This window comes from Gastrolobium bilobum, unplaced genomic scaffold (genome assembly GCF_033153095.1).
Source record: "Gastrolobium bilobum isolate Gb01-03AN ecotype WA unplaced genomic scaffold, APGP_CSIRO_Gbil_v1 utg1885, whole genome shotgun sequence".
Classification (NCBI taxonomy): domain Eukaryota; kingdom Viridiplantae; phylum Streptophyta; class Magnoliopsida; order Fabales; family Fabaceae; genus Gastrolobium; species Gastrolobium bilobum.
The window spans coordinates 108,370-126,812 of record NW_026899589.1 but is presented as its reverse complement, the minus strand read 5'-3'; the positions used below and the strand labels follow the sequence as shown (position 1 = coordinate 126,812).

Sequence of the window (18,443 nt, the reverse complement as noted above, 5' to 3'; positions counted from 1 at the left end):
TCAATGACATAGATCAAGTATGGATGAGTGGCATGGAAATTACATGCAATGTGATCTTACCATGCCTATTTCCAACTAGTCCTACTTTAATCTTTATGAGATCAATCCTAAATTTTCTGCATACACAAAGCAGAAACACAAGCACAAAATATAATACATTCAGAGGGAAAATATCATTGAATTCTTTATTCTGCAGAAAACAAACATAAAAATATTTCATTTATTTATTTAAATAGAACACCAACATAAAGAACTCCCACTAAACCGTAGTGTCATCGAACAAAACAACACCCATATGAGCAGTATGCTCGTGAAAAACCTTAGGCACTAAGCCTTTAGTAAGCGGATCTGCAAGCATAGAGTTCGTCCCTATGTGTTCTATGGAAATATGACCACTCTGAACTCTTTCTTTAACAACCAGAAACTTTTTATCGATGTGCTTCGATTTTGAAGAGCATCTGTTGTTGTTGGAGTACAACATTGCTGACCTGTTGTCACAATAAATCTTCAGTGGCCTTTCAACACCACTTACTATATGCAGCCCTGTGACAAAGTTTCGCAGTCATACCCCATGGTTGGATTCCTCAAAACAAGCTACAAATTCAGCGGCCATAGTAGAGGAAGCTACGAGTGTCTGTTTAACACTCTTCCAAGAAATAGCTCCTCCAGCCAACATGTAGACATAACCTGACGTGGATCTTTTACTATCTTGGCATCCAGCAAAATTAGAGTCAGTATATCCGACGATCTCTAATTGATCTGACCTCTGATATGTAAGCATATAATCTTTTGTTCTCTTTAAATACCGCATAACCCTCTTGGCTGCTTTCCAATGATCCATTCCTGGATTGCTTAAGTATCTTCCTAACACTCCCACTATAAATGCTATATCAGGGCGAGTACAAACCTGGGCATACATAAGGCTTCCTAGTGCCGAAGCATAAGGTACATATGTCATTTATATCATCTCAAGCTTACTTTTAGGGCATTGGGCAAGACTAAACTTGTCTCCCCTAGATATGGGCGTATCTCCTGACGTACAATCCTTCATGCCAAATCTATCCAAATTTTTTTCAATGTAGGCCTTTTGTGATAACCGTAGGATACCTTTAGCGCGATCTCAAAGTATTTGTATTCCTAAGACAAAAGATGCATCACCAAGGTCCTTCTTCTCAAAAATTTTAGTGAGAAGTTTCTTGGTTTCATGCAATAAGCCTATATCGCTACTGGCAAGTAAGATATCATCAACATATAGTATCAGGAATATGAATTTTCTCCCACTGAACTTATGATACACACAATCTTCCACTAAGTTCACCTCAAAGCCATAGGAGATAATAACCTGATGGAATTTGTGGTACCATTGACGAAAAGCTTGCTTAAGGCCATAAATGGACCTTTTCAATTTGCAAACCATAGACTTTGAATCTCCCAATACAAAGTTTTCTGGTTGCACCATATAAATTGTCTCATCAATGTTACCATTGAGAAACACTGTCTTTACGTCCATCTGATGTAGCTCCAAATCCAAATGTGCCACAAGTGCCATTATTGTCCTAAAAGAGTCCTTCGTAGAAACCGGAGAGAAAGTCTCTTTATAGTCTATGCCTTCTTTCTTAGTGAAACCTCTAGCAACTAGACATGCCTTATATCTTTCGATGTTGCCATTTGAATCCCTTTTGGTTTTAAATATCCATTTACAACCAATTGAATCTTATTTATTTTATTCAACTAATAAAATATCTTCAAATTTCAGAGATTAAAATATCATTGATTGTTATCAAAAAAAAAATAAAAAATATCATTGATTGTCTCTCTTCATTAATTTATGTCTCTTGATAGAAAAATTACAATTAAGCTCTTTGGAAAGAAAATAAATATCTTTAATAATGACTAAAAATTCCTTAAAATAAAGAAAATCAATTTTAAATCAACCAACATTAGAAAAAAGTAATTAAAGTTAAATTAATTCTAACAATTAAGAAAAAAATTACAAAAGAAAACTTAACAATCCATCAAACTCAAAATGTCAACCCTCAACTTACAAATTTCTTGAAAGCATGGATCATGCTTGATGGGTTATAAATTTGTTTGAAATCAATTTTTTTTTCAATCAATCAATCCATTAATAAATTCTTTGAATTTTGGTCTCGAGCACTTATAACGATTCGAACTTTGAACTTCCTCCCTTGATTCCGTGACTTAATTTACATCAACTATCCCCTTATCAACTCAGAAACTATGGTCAGGACTTTTCCAACGTATTTTTTTATTCTTTTTTTTGGATAAACCTTTCCACCATATTTCCTTAGTTGAAACTTACTTAAAAAATGTGAAAGAGAAATTAATGCAATTAAAAAGCATTTGCTGAACTATTATTATTTAATTAGAGATATTAAAAAAACAAGAACAGGAGACGAAAGATTATGGGCCTGTTTGGTTAATGTTTTTAAACTAATTTTTGTTTTGAAGACAACTAAAAGCTTTTATCTTAAAGCTTTAAAAATTTATTCTAAAATTAAACTTACCAAACACATTTTTTGATATTCTTTTTTTCAGTGAAATAAATATAAAAATAATTTCATACAATAATTTTTTAAAAAAATAAAAGACTCAAACGGGGTCTTTAATCCGTCATGAGTCAAATGTATGTTTTTTAATTCCATTAATGTTGATATTATTTTTGAAAGTATCGTTCAAACTTTGATTACGTATTTCTTTAATATGCTGGAGACATTTTCTATCAACTGTGACAATGATATAATGATATATATTATTATAGTTGCATAACTCTTGGGGTTGAGAGTGATTTGCTCTTCACAGTCAAAGTAAAAGTAAAATAAGTCTGCTATATATTTTAGTAATATTAAGCGCGTTGTATCACACCTATGCGGGACGTCACGTTCAATTCAGGTGTAAAATCTTGTAATAGATTCATATATAGTATCAAAATAGATATATATTCATAATTGTTTATTAAAACTATAATATTTTAATTTTTTTTTGCCAATTATTAGATATGCATCAAGCTTTATATATTTTTCTTTATTTTGTTCGTCATAAAATTAATATCACCGCATACAACTACGCGATTTATTTAAAATCCCACCAACTGATTAAGGTCTAGATGACAATTTTAAACAATAAGTACCACCTGACATTTTATAAATGAAATGTTGAACCTACCGTATGTACTGAAATTTTAATTAATAAGTGTTGCTAAGACTGTTACAATATTAAATTACATCTAAGCACTTCTTCAATAGAAAATAAAGTTATCTTCTAGTCTTGAATAACTCTTAATGATTTCAAATTCGGTTTTTCATAATAATGAGTCAGATTATTTTATACCGGTACAAGTTATATTTTTAATTTTCGTTGTTAATTTTATATATATTTGAATATTATGATTTATTAAATATGAAAACAGTTAAATTTAAATATATTAATAATCAAAATTGGATGTCAGTTTTTTTATTCGATATCATAATAACTGTGCTTTCTACAATTTTGCATATAAGTTAATTTTTTTTTTTGAAACAATAAATATTTTAGGTCTTAAGATATTTTTCGTGTAGTATATTGGGGAAAAAAAATTAAAATAATGTTTTTTAATTAAATAATTACGCATTTATTGTAATTTTGAAAAAAATTACGGATCTATTGCACACTGTGACGCCTCTTTTGGGCGTCACATGTGACGCCCCATTGAGGCGTCACCCTAAGAGGAAGACATCCAAATGGGGCGTCTCTCATGAGGTGTTGACACGTGTCACTTTTTTTTCAAAAAAAAAAAACTAATTTAATTATAAAACTTCTAAATGCCATAACTTTTGACTCGAGTATTCAAATCAGATAATTCTTTTTTTAATTCCACATAACTTTTTGAGATCTACGCAATGACATCTCATTTGACATATTTTATTTCTCACAAACACAATTTTAATTTGCAAGAATGGTATTATAAGAGCAGTTAAACCCAGAAGCCTCTGAGTTCTGGATTTGCGATTTAATATAAAAAGATAAATAAAATTTTGATTTGTGATTTAAATTTTTTTATAATAATTTTTTTATTATAACAAAAATTTGGTTTGTGATTTAAATTCAAAATAAAAATAAAAATTATTATTAATAAGGAAAACAAAATAAATATTTGATTTGTGATTTAAACTAAAAAATCAATTTGAAAAATCTGAAGAAATAAAGGAAATAATTAAATAAATATTTTAAATTTCTAAGGAAGAAGAATATTATTTTTAAAATTAATAATTAATGCTATAAGCTTCTGGGTTATTATTCGTGGTCTGAAATTAATGATTGCTTATAAATGTTTTTCAAAAATAAAATTACTTAAATTAGGCGTGATTGCCTCTTGATTGAAACTCAATTTAGACGTGATTGGTGATGTGTTAAGTTTTGACACGTGTTGACACGTGTCACATTTTTAAACTCAGAAGCCTCTGAGTTCTGCGTTTGTGATTTAATACAAGAAATAAATCAAGATTTGATGTGTGATTTAAATTAAAAAAATAATTTTTTTTATTTTTATTATAAAAAAATTTGGTTTGTGATTTAAATTAAAAGTAACAATTATCATTAATAAGGAAAACAAAATAAAGATTTGATATGTGATTTAAACTCAAAAATCAATTTGAAAAATCTGTATTAATAAAAGAAATAATTAAATAAATATTCTAAATATCTAAGGAAGAAGGATTACCTGATTTAAATTTAAATTATGTTTGTGAGAAATAAAATATATCAAATAAGATGTCATTGCATGGATCTCGAAAAGTTATGTGGAATCAAAAAAAGAATTACCTGATTTGGATACTCGAGTCAAAAGTTATGGCCTTTAGAAGTTTTATGATTAAATTATTTTTTTTTTGGAAAAAAAGTGACACGTGTCAACACCTCGTGAGAGACGCCCCATTTGGGCGTCTTCCCCTTAGGGTGAGACGCCTCAATGGGGCGTCACAGTATGCAATAGATCTGTAATTTTTTCCAAAACTGCAATAAATATATAATTATTTAATTAAAAAACATTATTTTAATTTTTTTACAAGTAGATTCGTTGACGACTTGACATTTCTTTTTGAAACAATAAACTTTGGACAACCGCGATATATTTAATAAGTCTCCCCATTTTTAAGTTTTACGAAGCTCATGCCATTTTTTTATTCTTTGTCCCGATTCGCATTTTATACAAAGCTTTATAAAACACTAAACGAGATGCTAAATAAGGAATGTTGTTTAGTTGGATATCTAAATCCCTCAAAAATTGAAAAACTATAAAGTATAATATAGGATATTATATCTACCTTCTTTCGTATTTATTATATTTGAATCCCGAGAGGATCGGCTATATCCCCCTATCGATTCCCCACAACAAGTACAGTTTAAACATACTAGGTAGTGAAGTATACCAATTTGCTAACTCCTTGCTTTGAGCTCTAAGTCTTCCTCTTTTGATTCACTAGCTTGAGGCTTTACTTTGGAGGTTTGGCTATGGCACCAAGTGAAAGTACCAGCAGTTCCAGAGACCTTGATAAGACATCAACGTGGGTTGTTGCTGCAATATATACTGTTTTCATATCCCTATTGTTTAGCAGAATTGTTTTTCAAGTTCAACAAATTTTTGTCGTTAACTTTTTTTTTTTTTTGGAAACTGATCCTAATTACTTCTTTGAGGCGAAACAAAATCCCTCGGTATCCCCACGGGTTCGACTCTTTGAGCCGCCTATGAGACTAATCCAGAGTTCGAGTGCGAGTCCAAGGATTACGGTACTTATGTCCCTCCCCAGATGATGTTGATGGGATTCGAACCGAGGTCCTCTCCCACCACTCAGTCCTTATGCTACCAAAAAGACAAATAAACCGATTTTTTCCTCGTGCATTGCACGGGTAATATATTAATTATATTTTATTATAATATCTCAAAATAGAGATTTATTAATTAATAGTATTTTATCAATTATAATTAATCAATTCGTTTAAATTTTGTGTAAATAAATTATGATTGGATTTACAAATCAATTAATATATTTTTACAACATTTTCCATGATGGATTTACACAACTCACGCTACAAAAAAGATCTCAAAATAGATGTGCAAAAAAAAAACTGGAAATTAGTTAGAATTCATAATTATTATTAATTAAGAATTATATCAAAAAAGATTGATTCAAATGGTACATACTGAATTCTGCTTAAATAATCTCGAGTTCAGTCCTTGTTTCTTTGCGAGAGTTAGCTTTCACGAGAGGCAATTTTTTTCGAATTAAGAATATCCACATTGACTATCCTTCCCCAATGATGACTGTTTCCTTTTTCCTCAATCCAAAACGATAAAAGTTTACTAAAAAATATCCATTTTAAACTTTCAATTATTAAACCTTTATGAATTTAATATTAGAATTTGCATTTGTCATTTAACATGACACAATAAATTTTTCTACACACACAATATTTTGTGGGGTCCGTACTTTTTGAAGAAAAAAGAAAAGAAAAAAAATTATGGCACGCAAAATAAATCTCTATAACATTACACAATCACTTTTCTTACAACATAACTCTTATAAAACCCTTTAATATTTCAGGCCATATTAACTAATTTTATTAGTTAATTTATTGATTCTCCATTTCATTTTATTTTTGATGATAGGCAACATGAAATGCAATTTTGAGGAGTTTTTTTTTTTGGAGAAAATAAAGATTTAAAATATGCATGAAATATTAACAAGGTATTCGTATAATAATAAAAGATTTCTCTTTTCTCATGTCACATGAGATAATATCTTTCATAATATAGACACAACAAGTGGTAGGTCCCACCACTTATTAAAAAAAAATAAAAAATATAGCATGAGTCTCTGATAGATAGTAGTTATTTACAGTTATTTTCTATTATTTTAGCTTCCCTTTCTGCTATATAAAGCAGCCCATCATGTACTCTTCATGTTAATCAAATACCAAATATTTCATTCTCTTATTGCTTCTGTTTTCTCTTTGTTCACACCTTGTGTGAATAGTTCCTTTTCATCTCAAAGGTCTGATATCTCACATGGTATCAGAGCTATTCAACGATCCATGGATTCTGATTAATCATCTCCAAGATCCGCAACAAGCAATAAAAATGCAAAATCAGTCAAGCTCATTATGAAATCATGCACGACCAATGGACTAAAGTGGGAAAAAAATATTGGGAAAAAAAAACGAGGATATTAAAAAAAAAAAATATTTCAGCGGACTAAGGTAATTAATTTAGTCAACCATTTACAAGTTCAAATATTGATTAAAAAAATCATGCACGACCAATGGACTAAAGTTATGGTCAAATTGACGTTTTCTTATCAAAAATAGCTGCCAATCTTATATGATTATTTTAACTTTATCCTTGAATTTAATACACCAAATTGATTTTGAAGCGTGATTTCTCTAATAAAAAAGAGAAACATTTTTTTCTTAAACTAAAAAAAGAAAAAAAAAGCTGGAACAATTTAGATATGAACCTGCGAATATTTCAGCACCACTTGGACCTTTTCTCCACTCGTTCTGAAGACCCAGTTAGAAGCGACACAGATTGTATACAAAAAGATGTTTCTTTTATTTGTTTCACAAGGAACCCATATACATATATAATTGGAAAACTTACAATCTGTTTCTTAGAACCCAATTTTCAGTGTTTTTTCCTTTGTTGTTTGAGTATTTTCTTTTGTGCCTTCTGGCTGCCTCAAAAGGCTGTGTTCTTTTCTATCCATGTCTAGTTCAAAGTACAAAGTGCTTTTTTTATATCTGTTTTCTTCGTGGCTTTATTTTGGAGGTTTGGCCATGGCAGCAAGTGAAAGCAGCAACAGTTCCAGAGACCTTGATCAGACACCAACGTGGGCTGTTGCTGCTGTATGCACTGTTTTCATCTTGATATCCTTAACTCTGGAGAAGACTCTTCACAAAGTGGGGACGGTATGTTACTAATGAAACATAAAACTTACTGTTTTTTTTTCTTTTCTGGTTGTAATTATTAGCACTAACTCTCTGTTTGTGCGTTGCCCAATGAAGTTAACTGTTCGTTCTATATGAGTTTTCTCTCTCTCTCTCTTCGGTTCATTTGATGAAAAACGTTACTGGATTGTCACTAGCTGATATTAATTTCTCCCAGAGCAAACCCCCAGGGTTTTTTTGCTCTATTTATGTCCCCTTTAATTTAATTTGGCATATCAAAGTAATTTTCTTTTTTCCTTGCTGAGTCTTGCTCATGTTGTAAATAATATTGATTTAGTTTTTATTTAGTTTTTATTTAGTCATTTATTGTTGTATTGGGCCAAGCCCTTTGTTGTATTGGGCCAAGCCCATTAGGTTAAAAGTAGGTCAAATATTCTCTATAAATAGAGAACCCTTTGTACAGATTATTTACAATTCTATAATATATTAGAATACCTTTTTTCAAGTTGGTATCAGAGCCTCGCCGCCCCCCCACTTTCTCTTGTGGCGTTTCTTAGCACAGGTAGGCTGGGCCTGTTGCATTGTCCACTCTTCAAGCCCAATGAGCTCTTGTGTGAGGGGGCATGTTGAGATATATAGTCCCACATTGGTTGTATGTACAACTAATGTGGAGTTTATAAGGCCTTGGGCACTCCCACCCTTTGAGCTAGCTTTTGGGGTGGTGTATCCCAAAGTTCTTTACATGGTATCAGAGCTCTCGATCTGAGGGCTTTGCTTCCGCACATATTATCTTCTTTTTTACCAAAACCCTAATTTCTTTGCCTCTTGCCGCCACCGGAAAATTTTTCCGGGGACCTTTTGGACCAAGGGGACCATTGTTGACCTTATTTTTCCTCCGATCTATCATTCTACGCAGTGTTCCTCCGCCACAAACGACCGAAACACCTCCGATCGCCTCCAATCAGATCTGTCTTCACCGTTTGGACCACTTTCCGGCGACTTTTCAACCGCGACCACCCACAGACAGGTGTGCGCTCACCGGACGACCACACCAGAAAAATCTCAGCCGGTGAAGCCCATCCACGCGCTCTCACGCGCCACCCCTTTCCCGGCGAGTGAATCCCACGCGCAGCTCCTTTCTCCGGCGCGTGCGGCCGTGTTTTTGGACCGGACCACCACCATTCTTCTCGTCTTCTTGTCTTCTGTCTGGATCTGTAATTATTTTTCTGATCAGAGGTCATTTGATATTCTGTTTGGTTGATTTTATCGCTGGTTGTTAACTTTTTTTGTTAAAGAATGGCTGAGCATGATAGTTCTTCGATCTTATCTGGTAAGAGCACACGTTCTATATCTCTTCTTGCTTCTTGCACTGATTTTAAAACCTCATGGATTTTGGATTCTGGTGCAACTGATCATATGGCTTGTCGTACTGAGTTATTTTGTTCTTATCATCCTACTGTTGGTAGTCATACTATATCCGTAGCTGATGGATCCCATAAATCAGTTATTGGTTCTGGTAACATTCAAATTCAACCTTCCTTGTTTCTTAAAAATGTTCTTTATGTTCCTCAGCTTTCTACTAATCTTATCTCCACTCAAAAACTTACAACTGATTTGAATTGTTCTATCACATTTTTTCCTTCTCATTGTCTTATTCAGGATCTTACCACGAAGAAGACAATTGGAGTTGCTAATGAACAAGATGGGTTGTATCATCTCCTTCCAGACCATGCTAGCAAAAATCAGTTATTAATGACACGTCATCCTTCTACTGCAGAGTCTATGATTTGGCTCCATCACAAGCGTCTCGGGCATCCACCATTTAGTCTTTTGAAGTCTATGTTCCCCTCTCTGTTTCTCAATAAGTCGGTTGAGACCTTTCATTGTGATGTTTGTGAATTTGCAAAACACCATCGAGTGTCATTTCCTTCTAGCACTATTAAAAGCAGAGAACCTTTTTCTCTTATCCATTCTGATGTTTGGGGCCCTTCTAAAGTGCACAGTGTTTCAGGTGCTAGGTGGTTTGTTTCTTTTATTGACGATTGTACTCGGATAACATGGATATACTTGATGAAAGACAAGTCTGAAGTACCAGAGATATTTATTCGGTTTCATCACATGGTTGAGACTCAGTTTGGTAAGGGTATTAAAAGACTCAGATCTGATAATGGTACTGAGTACGTCAATCAACGCCTGTCACAATTCATTTCAGACAGAGGTATGATTCATGAGCTCACATGTGTTGATACCCCTCAACAAAACGGGGTTGCTGAAAGGAAAAATCGTCACCTTCTTAAAGTTGCTAAAGCACTACTTTTTCAGACATCTGTTCCTAGTTCTTATTGGGGAGAAGCAGTATTAGCTGCAACTTTTTTGATCAACCGTTTACCTTCACGGGTCCTTAACAATATCAGTCCTATTCATTCCATGACTTCCTTCTTTCCTTCTGTTCCCATATTGCAGAGCCTTCCACCAAGAGTGTTTGGATGTGTTGCCTTTGTCCATGTTCATAAACAACATCGGAGTAAGTTGGATCCTAGGGCTCTTAAGTGTGTCTTCCTTGGTTATAACCCTTATAAAAAAGGGTACAAGTGTTATCATCCACCAAGTCGGAAATTTTTTGTTTCTATGGATGTCACCTTTCAAGAATCTGAATCTTATTTCCTGGGTCCTCATCGTCAGGGGGAGAATAGTTCTTCAGAAGACTCGTCCCCTTCCTTCTTTGAGTCTGGATCAATCTTCTCTCTTCCTAGTGTGTCTGCTCCTGGTGTGTCAGAACCTTCAAATACACCTGAGATACAACCCATACTGTCTCACCAGCAACCTCAATCGTCTGAACCACTGGTAAGTCCTGAATCTCCTATTTCTTCTGAATCTCCTGTTTCTGATTCTAATATTATTTCCTCTCATGATTTGTCTATTTCTTCTGATATCTCTAATGACTTACCCATTGCTTCTACTTCTGATGACTTACCTATTGCTCTTAGAAAAGGAAAAAGATCTTGTCACAAGAAAACTTGTTCCTCCTGTCCCTCTTGTACTCAATACCCTATCTCCCACTTTGTTTCCTCTGCTAATCTTTCTGTGCAGCACAAAAGCTTTGTTTCAGCACTAGATTCTATTGCAATCCCAAAATCAGTACATGAAGCCTTGAAAGATAAGAATTGGGCTCAAGCCATGCAAGAGGAGATGAATGCTTTGGAGAAAAATAAAACATGGGAGGTTATTGATAGACCCAACGGAAAGAAAGCAGTAGGGTGCAGATGGGTTTATACCCTGAAATATAATTCTGATGGCACTCTTGAGAGATATAAGGCTCGATTAGTGGCCAAAGGTTACACTCAAACCTATGGCATTGATTATGAAGAAACCTTTGCTCCAGTTGCAAACATGAATACAGTGAGAATCTTGTTATCCCTTGCTGCCCATTACAATTGGGATATAAATCAATTTGATGTAAAAAATGCTTTCCTCAATGGTGAGTTAGAAGAAGTCTACATGGAAATCCCGCCTGGTTTTGATTCTGTAAAGGGGGAAAATAAAGTTTGTAGATTAAAAAAGGCCTTGTATGGATTGAAGCAGTCACCTCGTGCTTGGTTTGGAAGATTTACTAAGGTTATGATGACCTTAGGATACAGACAGAGCCAAGGAGATCACACTCTTTTCTTCAAGCACTCCCAAAATGGGAAGCTTACTGTGCTCCTTGTATATGTTGATGATATTATTATCACAGGTGATGATTTTGTGGAGAGACAGATTCTGCAAACACGGCTTGCCTCTGAGTTTGAAATCAAAGACCTTGGGAAACTGAGATATTTCCTAGGGATAGAAGTAGCTCATTCAAGCAAAGGAATTTTTATCAGCCAGAGGAAATATGTTCTTGATCTTCTCAAAGAAGCAGGAAAGCTCGGGTGTAAACCCTCTAATACTCCTATTGAGCAGAATCACAAGATGGGCTATGAAGAAGAGAGTCCTCCAGTTGATAAAGGACAATATCAACGGCTAGTTGGGAAATTGATATATCTGGCCCATACTAGACCAGACCTAGCTTATGCTGTTAGTGTTGTCAGTCAGTTTATGCACGATCCAAAAGAAAAACACATGCAGGCAGTAGAGAGAATTCTTCAGTATCTTAAAGGTACTCCTGGTAAAGGATTGTTATTCCGACGTGATGGCAATCTATCTTTAGAAGTCTACACAGATGCTGATTATGCTGGATCCGTGACTGACCGTCGCTCTACCACTGGTTATTGCATGTTTCTTTGCGGTAACTTGGTGACATGGAGAAGTAAGAAACAAGATGTGGTTGCCAGATCAAGTGCAGAAGCTGAATTTCGAGCTATGGCTCAAGGCATTTGTGAGTTACTGTGGCTGAAAACTGTTCTTGATGATCTCAAAATAAAATGTGAGGGACCTATGAAGCTGCTATGTGATAATAAGTCCGCTATTTGTATAGCTCATAATCCAGTTCAACATGATCGGACTAAACATATTGAGGTTGACCGCCATTTCATCAAAGAGAAACTTGATAGCGGGTTGATTACCACTCCATACATTCTCACTGGGCGTCAATTGGCTGATCTATTAACAAAGGGGCTTCCTTCAGACAGATTTCAAGAACTTACTAGCAAGCTGGGAATGATAAATATTCATTCCTCAGCTTGAGGGGGAGTGTTGTAAATAATATTGATTTAGTTATTATTTAGTTTTTATTTAGTCATTTATTGTTGTATTGGGCCAAGCCCTTTGTTGTATTGGGCCAAGCCCATTAGGTTAAAAGTAGGTCAAATATTCTCTATAAATAGAGAACCCTTTGTACAGATTATTTACAATTCTATAATATATTAGAATACCTTTTTTCAAGTTTGGACCCTGTAGAGCTGTGTGATTTAGGCTTACCTATGATAATATGTGAATAGTCGTGTTTACTGTTTTTCTTTTTTCTTTTATCCTTTTTCTCCCCTTGTTTTGAACTCCAGAGGCAGATTTTAAGAGTATTTTATAAAGCTTATTTAAAGTTATTAGAGTATCTTTTTGTTCATTATTAAAATTCCAGTACAATATTTGAAGTCTTAGGAATATGTTGTGTACTCTTTGAAATATGATGATTCTTTACTGGGATTATCTTGTGTACTCACTCACCCGTTCAAATTTTCTTTAGTGGTTAGGAGATAGGCAAAAGAATGCTTTGCTTGAAGCTCTGGAGAAGGTCAAGGCTGGTAAGGATTAAGTCAAAGGATGACTAATTTTTAAGTTAATTAATTAAGTAAATGCTACATTACTTTCTGAAGTTAATTTTCTATACTTTTTTCCTCTCTTTTTGATCTTTATGTGGAATAAATAATTATTTGTCATATTTTTGTCTCTTTTTTTCTTTTTCTTTTTTGCAGAGTTGATGATTTTAGGTTTCATTTCACTGCTTTTGACTTTTGGGCAGAGTTACATTGTGAAAATATGTATTCCTGCAAAGGTTGCAAACAAAATGTTGCCATGTCCATATAAACATAAGGACACCAAAAATGCATTAAGTAGTGAAGAACATCGTAGGAACCTTCTGTCTTATGAACGTAGATATTTAGCTGCTGATACTACCTCATTCAAATGCAGCAAGGAGGTAACTATGTTTCTTTTTCCCTTCTTCTTTTTTCATTTATAAATGAAACTTGAGTTGTTTACTTCTCAGTTCTCACATCTATGCTATGTTCTTTTGTGAAAAATGAAAAGTGCCTTGAAATTTTTCTGACAGCTGATATTGCAATTAAATAGAAGTAATTGATGTAGATTGATATAATTATATTTTACACTCTACCTTAAAGATTTTTGACATTGTTTATCACTAATAAATTGCTTTTAAAGACCATGTATCCTCAGATTAGAATACCCCTCTGCATAGTTTTTCAAGTTTTTTGGTTTCATGAGCTTGAAAAGCTAGGCCTTATAAAAGGCAAAACAGTGAAATACCTTGCTTTTCATGAGACTAAGTATGTTTATCTTTGAGGCAAACAAAAAAAAATAAAAATTGTAGGTGTATTTTCTTCTGCCACATTGAATGACATACTTAATATTTCCTCATTCAAAACAGCATCTTTGGGTGGAGATTGGAAACAATTGCTAGTCATTTAGATTTTTTTTTCTCATTTTTCTTTTGGGTTGTCTCTTAGTTCTTAAAGAGTTTTTAATATAAGCTTGCTGTAGGATAACAATATATTTCACAGTGATTATCAATGTTTATTCATAATCTTTTTAAATGCAAATCCTTTATAATTGTCATCCCTTCTCTTTAGATGATATTTTAATTTATCTTATTTATTTATGTGAGAACAATATCAAAAACTTCTTTTTCACTACCTGACTTCATTTGCAATTTTATCTCCTATCATTAACTGCTTATCTAATTGTTGATGGTTACAGGGAAATGAGCCACTTTTATCTGTCGATGGATTGCACCAGTTACACATTCTCATATTCTTCTTAGCTGTGGTTCATGTGCTTTACAGTGCTGTCACAATGCTTCTTGGCAGACTAAAGGTCTGCTTGTTGTTTTGATTTTTGTATACTATTTAGAATTTTTGTTTTTTTTTCCCGTATTTGTGCACATTAAGGATATTGAGTTGAGTGGTATTCATCTTATGACTTTTTCTTGCTTTGGAAGCGTGACTATGATTTATATATTTTTTGGTAATGTGATTAAATCTTTAAGTGATGAGTATAAAATTGATTTAATTACAGACATACTGAAGTCTTAAATATTGCTGGTCTCATTAGCGTTTGTAGTTTCTTAATTTGTTATTTCTTATTTTCTTCTATCGAAAAAAAGGGGAATAAAATCTTCAGATTTTGTTCAATATAACAAGAAATTAGAACATGGGGATGCATGGATGAAATTGTGTATTAAATGACATAATAATAACCTTAACCAAAACCAAAAGAAAAATGATTTAAATGCTAAAGAAAAACTGCATTAAATGGATGAAGAGTTTTCTTGCTGCAGATACGTGGATGGAAGGCATGGGAGGAGGAGACTTCAACTCACGGGTATGAGTTCGCCACAGGTATGAGTTCCATTAATGTATATGTTTTTCTTCTTCTAGTGTAAAATAACTAGTTCTTCAGTTTTACTAATAAGTTTTATCTTTAAAATACTATTGAATGAAATTTCATGTCTTTATTTGGTGTTTACCATTTATGTGTGCAGATGCTTCAAGATTCAGGCTTACTCATGAAACATCATTCGTCAGAGCCCATGCCAGTTTTTGGACAAGGATTTCTATATTCTTCTATATTGTAAGACCCATCGAATCCTACTAATTTTTTTTCCCACCGATGCCCATGATTTAGGTTGAAAGTTGGAACCATCATAGACATCTAACATTTATTAAAGCACAAGAAAGGTGATACTTTAGTGTCATTATTTGAGTTATACCTCGCATAAATTAGATAGTGAGGTACAAATATCGAATTGAACCATTGTGGCAAATTTTGTATATCAGAGAATAATCGAATTCATGTTATTCTATAACTTCTATTTCTAATGCTAATTTCAAAGTGATGATGAACAATATTATTTTTCCAATTTCAGGGATGCTTCTTTAGGCAATTTTATAGGTCTGTGCGTAAGGTTGACTACCAGACTTTGCGCAATGGGTTTATCACTGTGAGTCTTACACTCCTCAAAGAACATGTTCTTGACATTGTGGATTTATCTTTCTTCTTTTTTGACAGTGAATTATGTATAGGTCCACTTGGCTTCTGGTAGTAGATTTAATTTCCAAAAGTATATCAAAAGATCACTAGAAGATGACTTCAAGGTAGTTGTGGGAGTCAGGTAACAAACAGTCTTTGATACAATGTATTTGCATCATCATATTATGTATGGTTTTTCTAGTATAACTATTTTGAAATGTGCGCTCACTCTAGTCCACTATGTTGTTAACAGTCCTGTCCTTTGGGCATCAGTCGTTGTTTTCCTACTTCTAAATGTTAATGGTGAGCAACTATATTCTTTGTGGGGTCTTATGAAATTTATTAATTCAACATTTAAAAATTCAATTAATTATGACACTTGGTTAATCTCATGTAATTTCCAGGTTGGCATACTCCAATATGGGCATCCTTAATTCCTGTTATTGTAAGCATTCTGTTCTATGTATGAAATGTTCAAGTTGGTTGAGATCTACAATTATAATTCATTTAATTGGTTGCAGATAATTTTGGCTGTTGGAACAGAACTTCAAGCCACATTGGCAAAGATGGCTCTTGTAATCACAGATAGACATGCAGTTGTCCAAGGAATTCCTCTTGTTCAAGGTTCAGACAAATATTTTTGGTTTGGTCGGCCCCAGTTAGTTCTTCATCTTATCCATTTTGCTTTGTTCCAGGTATTCAATGAGTTTCCTTTTAGCCGAATCTAGAACAAATGTTTTGATATGTAACACACAAGGTAAAACTACTAAGATTTAAAGTTGAATCAAGCCCTACCTTGAAGCAATGAACATTGCTAATAGTATAACACTAATGTTGCTTCTACATTCTACAATACAAAAGATAACATATGCTTACCTTGAAAACTAGTCTGTCTATTCAAGCAAATCTTATTCTTTTTGGTAAACTTTTCTGGTCGCTTGAATTTGTAAAATTTAAATTTATAGTATCCAATTTAAGATAGTTTGCTAGATCTTCTACTTAAAAAAATTATGTGAAACTGCCTATATTAATCTTTGTACTTGTGAGGGTTAAAGAGTTTATCTGAAAGAGTTTTATTTTAATTTTTATTAAAGTATAGCAACTAATTGATTTTTCTTTTGCTCGCAGAATTCGTTCCAAGTGACCTATATCTTGTGGACATGGGTACTGACCATTACATCTTAATCTTGAATATTGACTAATGTCTTTTTGTTGTCTATATTCCTGAATAATAAAAGAATAATTTCTTTATTTGCAGTATTCTTTTGGGCTGAAAAACTGTTTCCGTCTTGACTACAAGCTTGCAATTCTAAAAGTAGCTTTAGGGTAAGCCTTTGATCTAAAAAATAGTGCACTTCGTACTTTGGTTTAACTGGTTACTTTATATGAATATGTAGTTGGTTGAGGCAATCTCTGCTTTTGAAAACAATAGTCTTGGGGGGAGGGTTATAGAAGTAACCAACATTAGAATGACTGAAGCCTCTGATAATACCATAAAGTAATGTGATTAATTCTCATGGGTTTGCAGGATTGTGATGCTATGCATCTGCAGCTACATCACCCTTCCGTTGTATGCTCTTGTAACTCAGGTACCTAATGTTTTTACTTCTTGACTTTCTGCTATATGATTTGAGACATTCTCCTGCAAGGTTTGATTGATGATTTCATTATTAACTCTTGATGTGACATGAACTTAATTGAGACCAAGTGTATTATTTATCCAATATAATTCCAAATGCTACCTAGAACTTCGGCATAGAAACCTACCTTTTATAATCTATTCCAATCAAACCATTAATATGAAGGAAAAAAAACACTCCTCATTAAATCTCAACTAGTGAGGATTGGGATGAGAGTAATCCTTTGTACGCAGTTTTACCTTTACATATTTGCAAAGAGTTAATAAAATTTAATTTTGGTGCTGCCATCTCTAATATGTCATATACATTTTATGCATTAATAGGTATCATAATTTATTATTTGATCATTATCTATAACATTACACTATTTGTACTTGCAAACTATGAACGTTTGAAATTGGTCTAATTGACCACTATTATGCTAAAACACATGCAGATGGGTTCAAGGATGAAAAAATCAATATTTGATGAACAAACATCCAGAGCTTTAAAGAAATGGCACATGGCTGTGAAAAAGAAGCAGGGATCAGTGCAGCTAGGAAAGTCCACAGCAAGAACCATGGATGGAAGCACCGTTGGCTCAACATTGAACTCCCCCGGACCCATACTTCACCGTTTCAAAACTACTGGCCACTCAACCAATGAGGATCAAGATGAATATGAATCTGATACTGATCAGTTGTCTCCCACATTGATTGTAAGAGTGGATCATGGTGAGCAACAAGCAGAAGAAGATACACACCATAGTGAGGGAGAAACCAACAATGTAGGTGACTTCTCATTTGTTAAGCCTCACCCTGTAGAAAGATCCACTACATTGCATTAAAGTTACACTACATTCTTCTCCTTTTATAAAATTTTAACATGTTATTGATTATTGTATATTTTAAACTTGAGATGACCACTTTGGTACATTCTTGTTCAATGTTCATAAATCACTTGTCAGTAATGGAAACTTTACCCTCACTTTAAATCCATGATTTTAACGTTGATATTTTTTATCCATGCTGGAGCAAAGGCTCATAATAAGGAGCAAACAGAGGAACTGTTTTTTTTTTATATGTTATGTATCTAATAAAGGTATTCATAAAGAGCTTATAGTTTGATGCACTGTTATAATGTAAATTGCGTTATCATCTAATTTTGTATTTCATTTAATGTGTTTGATTATGCTGGCAT

The 18,443-nt window shown here is 33.4% G+C and overlaps 1 protein-coding gene across 2 annotated transcripts; it reads left to right on the top strand.

Moving 5' to 3' along the window:
- Window positions 1-7,604: 7,604 nt before the first annotated feature.
- Window positions 7,605-18,133, top strand: LOC133291750 (MLO-like protein 8). Of its 2 annotated transcripts, none has more exons than XM_061490062.1 (15): window positions 7,605-7,962; window positions 13,103-13,160; window positions 13,332-13,555; window positions 14,353-14,469; window positions 14,933-14,993; window positions 15,137-15,225; window positions 15,521-15,595; window positions 15,678-15,766; window positions 15,878-15,927; window positions 16,029-16,069; window positions 16,146-16,319; window positions 16,753-16,788; window positions 16,883-16,950; window positions 17,153-17,213; window positions 17,701-18,133. In XM_061490062.1, exons 1-15 carry the CDS (start codon window positions 7,759-7,761, stop codon window positions 18,088-18,090), a joined length of 1,737 nt encoding a protein of 578 aa, XP_061346046.1. In that variant the 5' UTR covers window positions 7,605-7,758; the 3' UTR covers window positions 18,091-18,133. The 2 variants fall into 2 exon arrangements, with proteins under 2 accessions (XP_061346046.1, XP_061346047.1); XM_061490063.1 differs by having other exon boundaries at window positions 7,822-7,962; window positions 13,379-13,555.
- The last annotated feature ends 310 nt before the right edge of the window (window positions 18,134-18,443 follow it).

Bases quoted from the DNA above. Each gene is read 5' to 3' on its own strand.
- LOC133291750 (XM_061490062.1), top strand. From the start codon at position 7,759: ATGTCTAGTTCAAAGTACAAAGTGCTTTTTTTATATCTGTTTTCTTCG. The intron at 14,470-14,932 runs GTCTGCTTGTTG...TTCTTGCTGCAG, and splicing joins TGCTTCTTGGCAGACTAAAG to ATACGTGGATGGAAGGCATG. The intron at 16,070-16,145 runs GTAAGCATTCTG...AATTGGTTGCAG, and splicing joins CATCCTTAATTCCTGTTATT to ATAATTTTGGCTGTTGGAAC.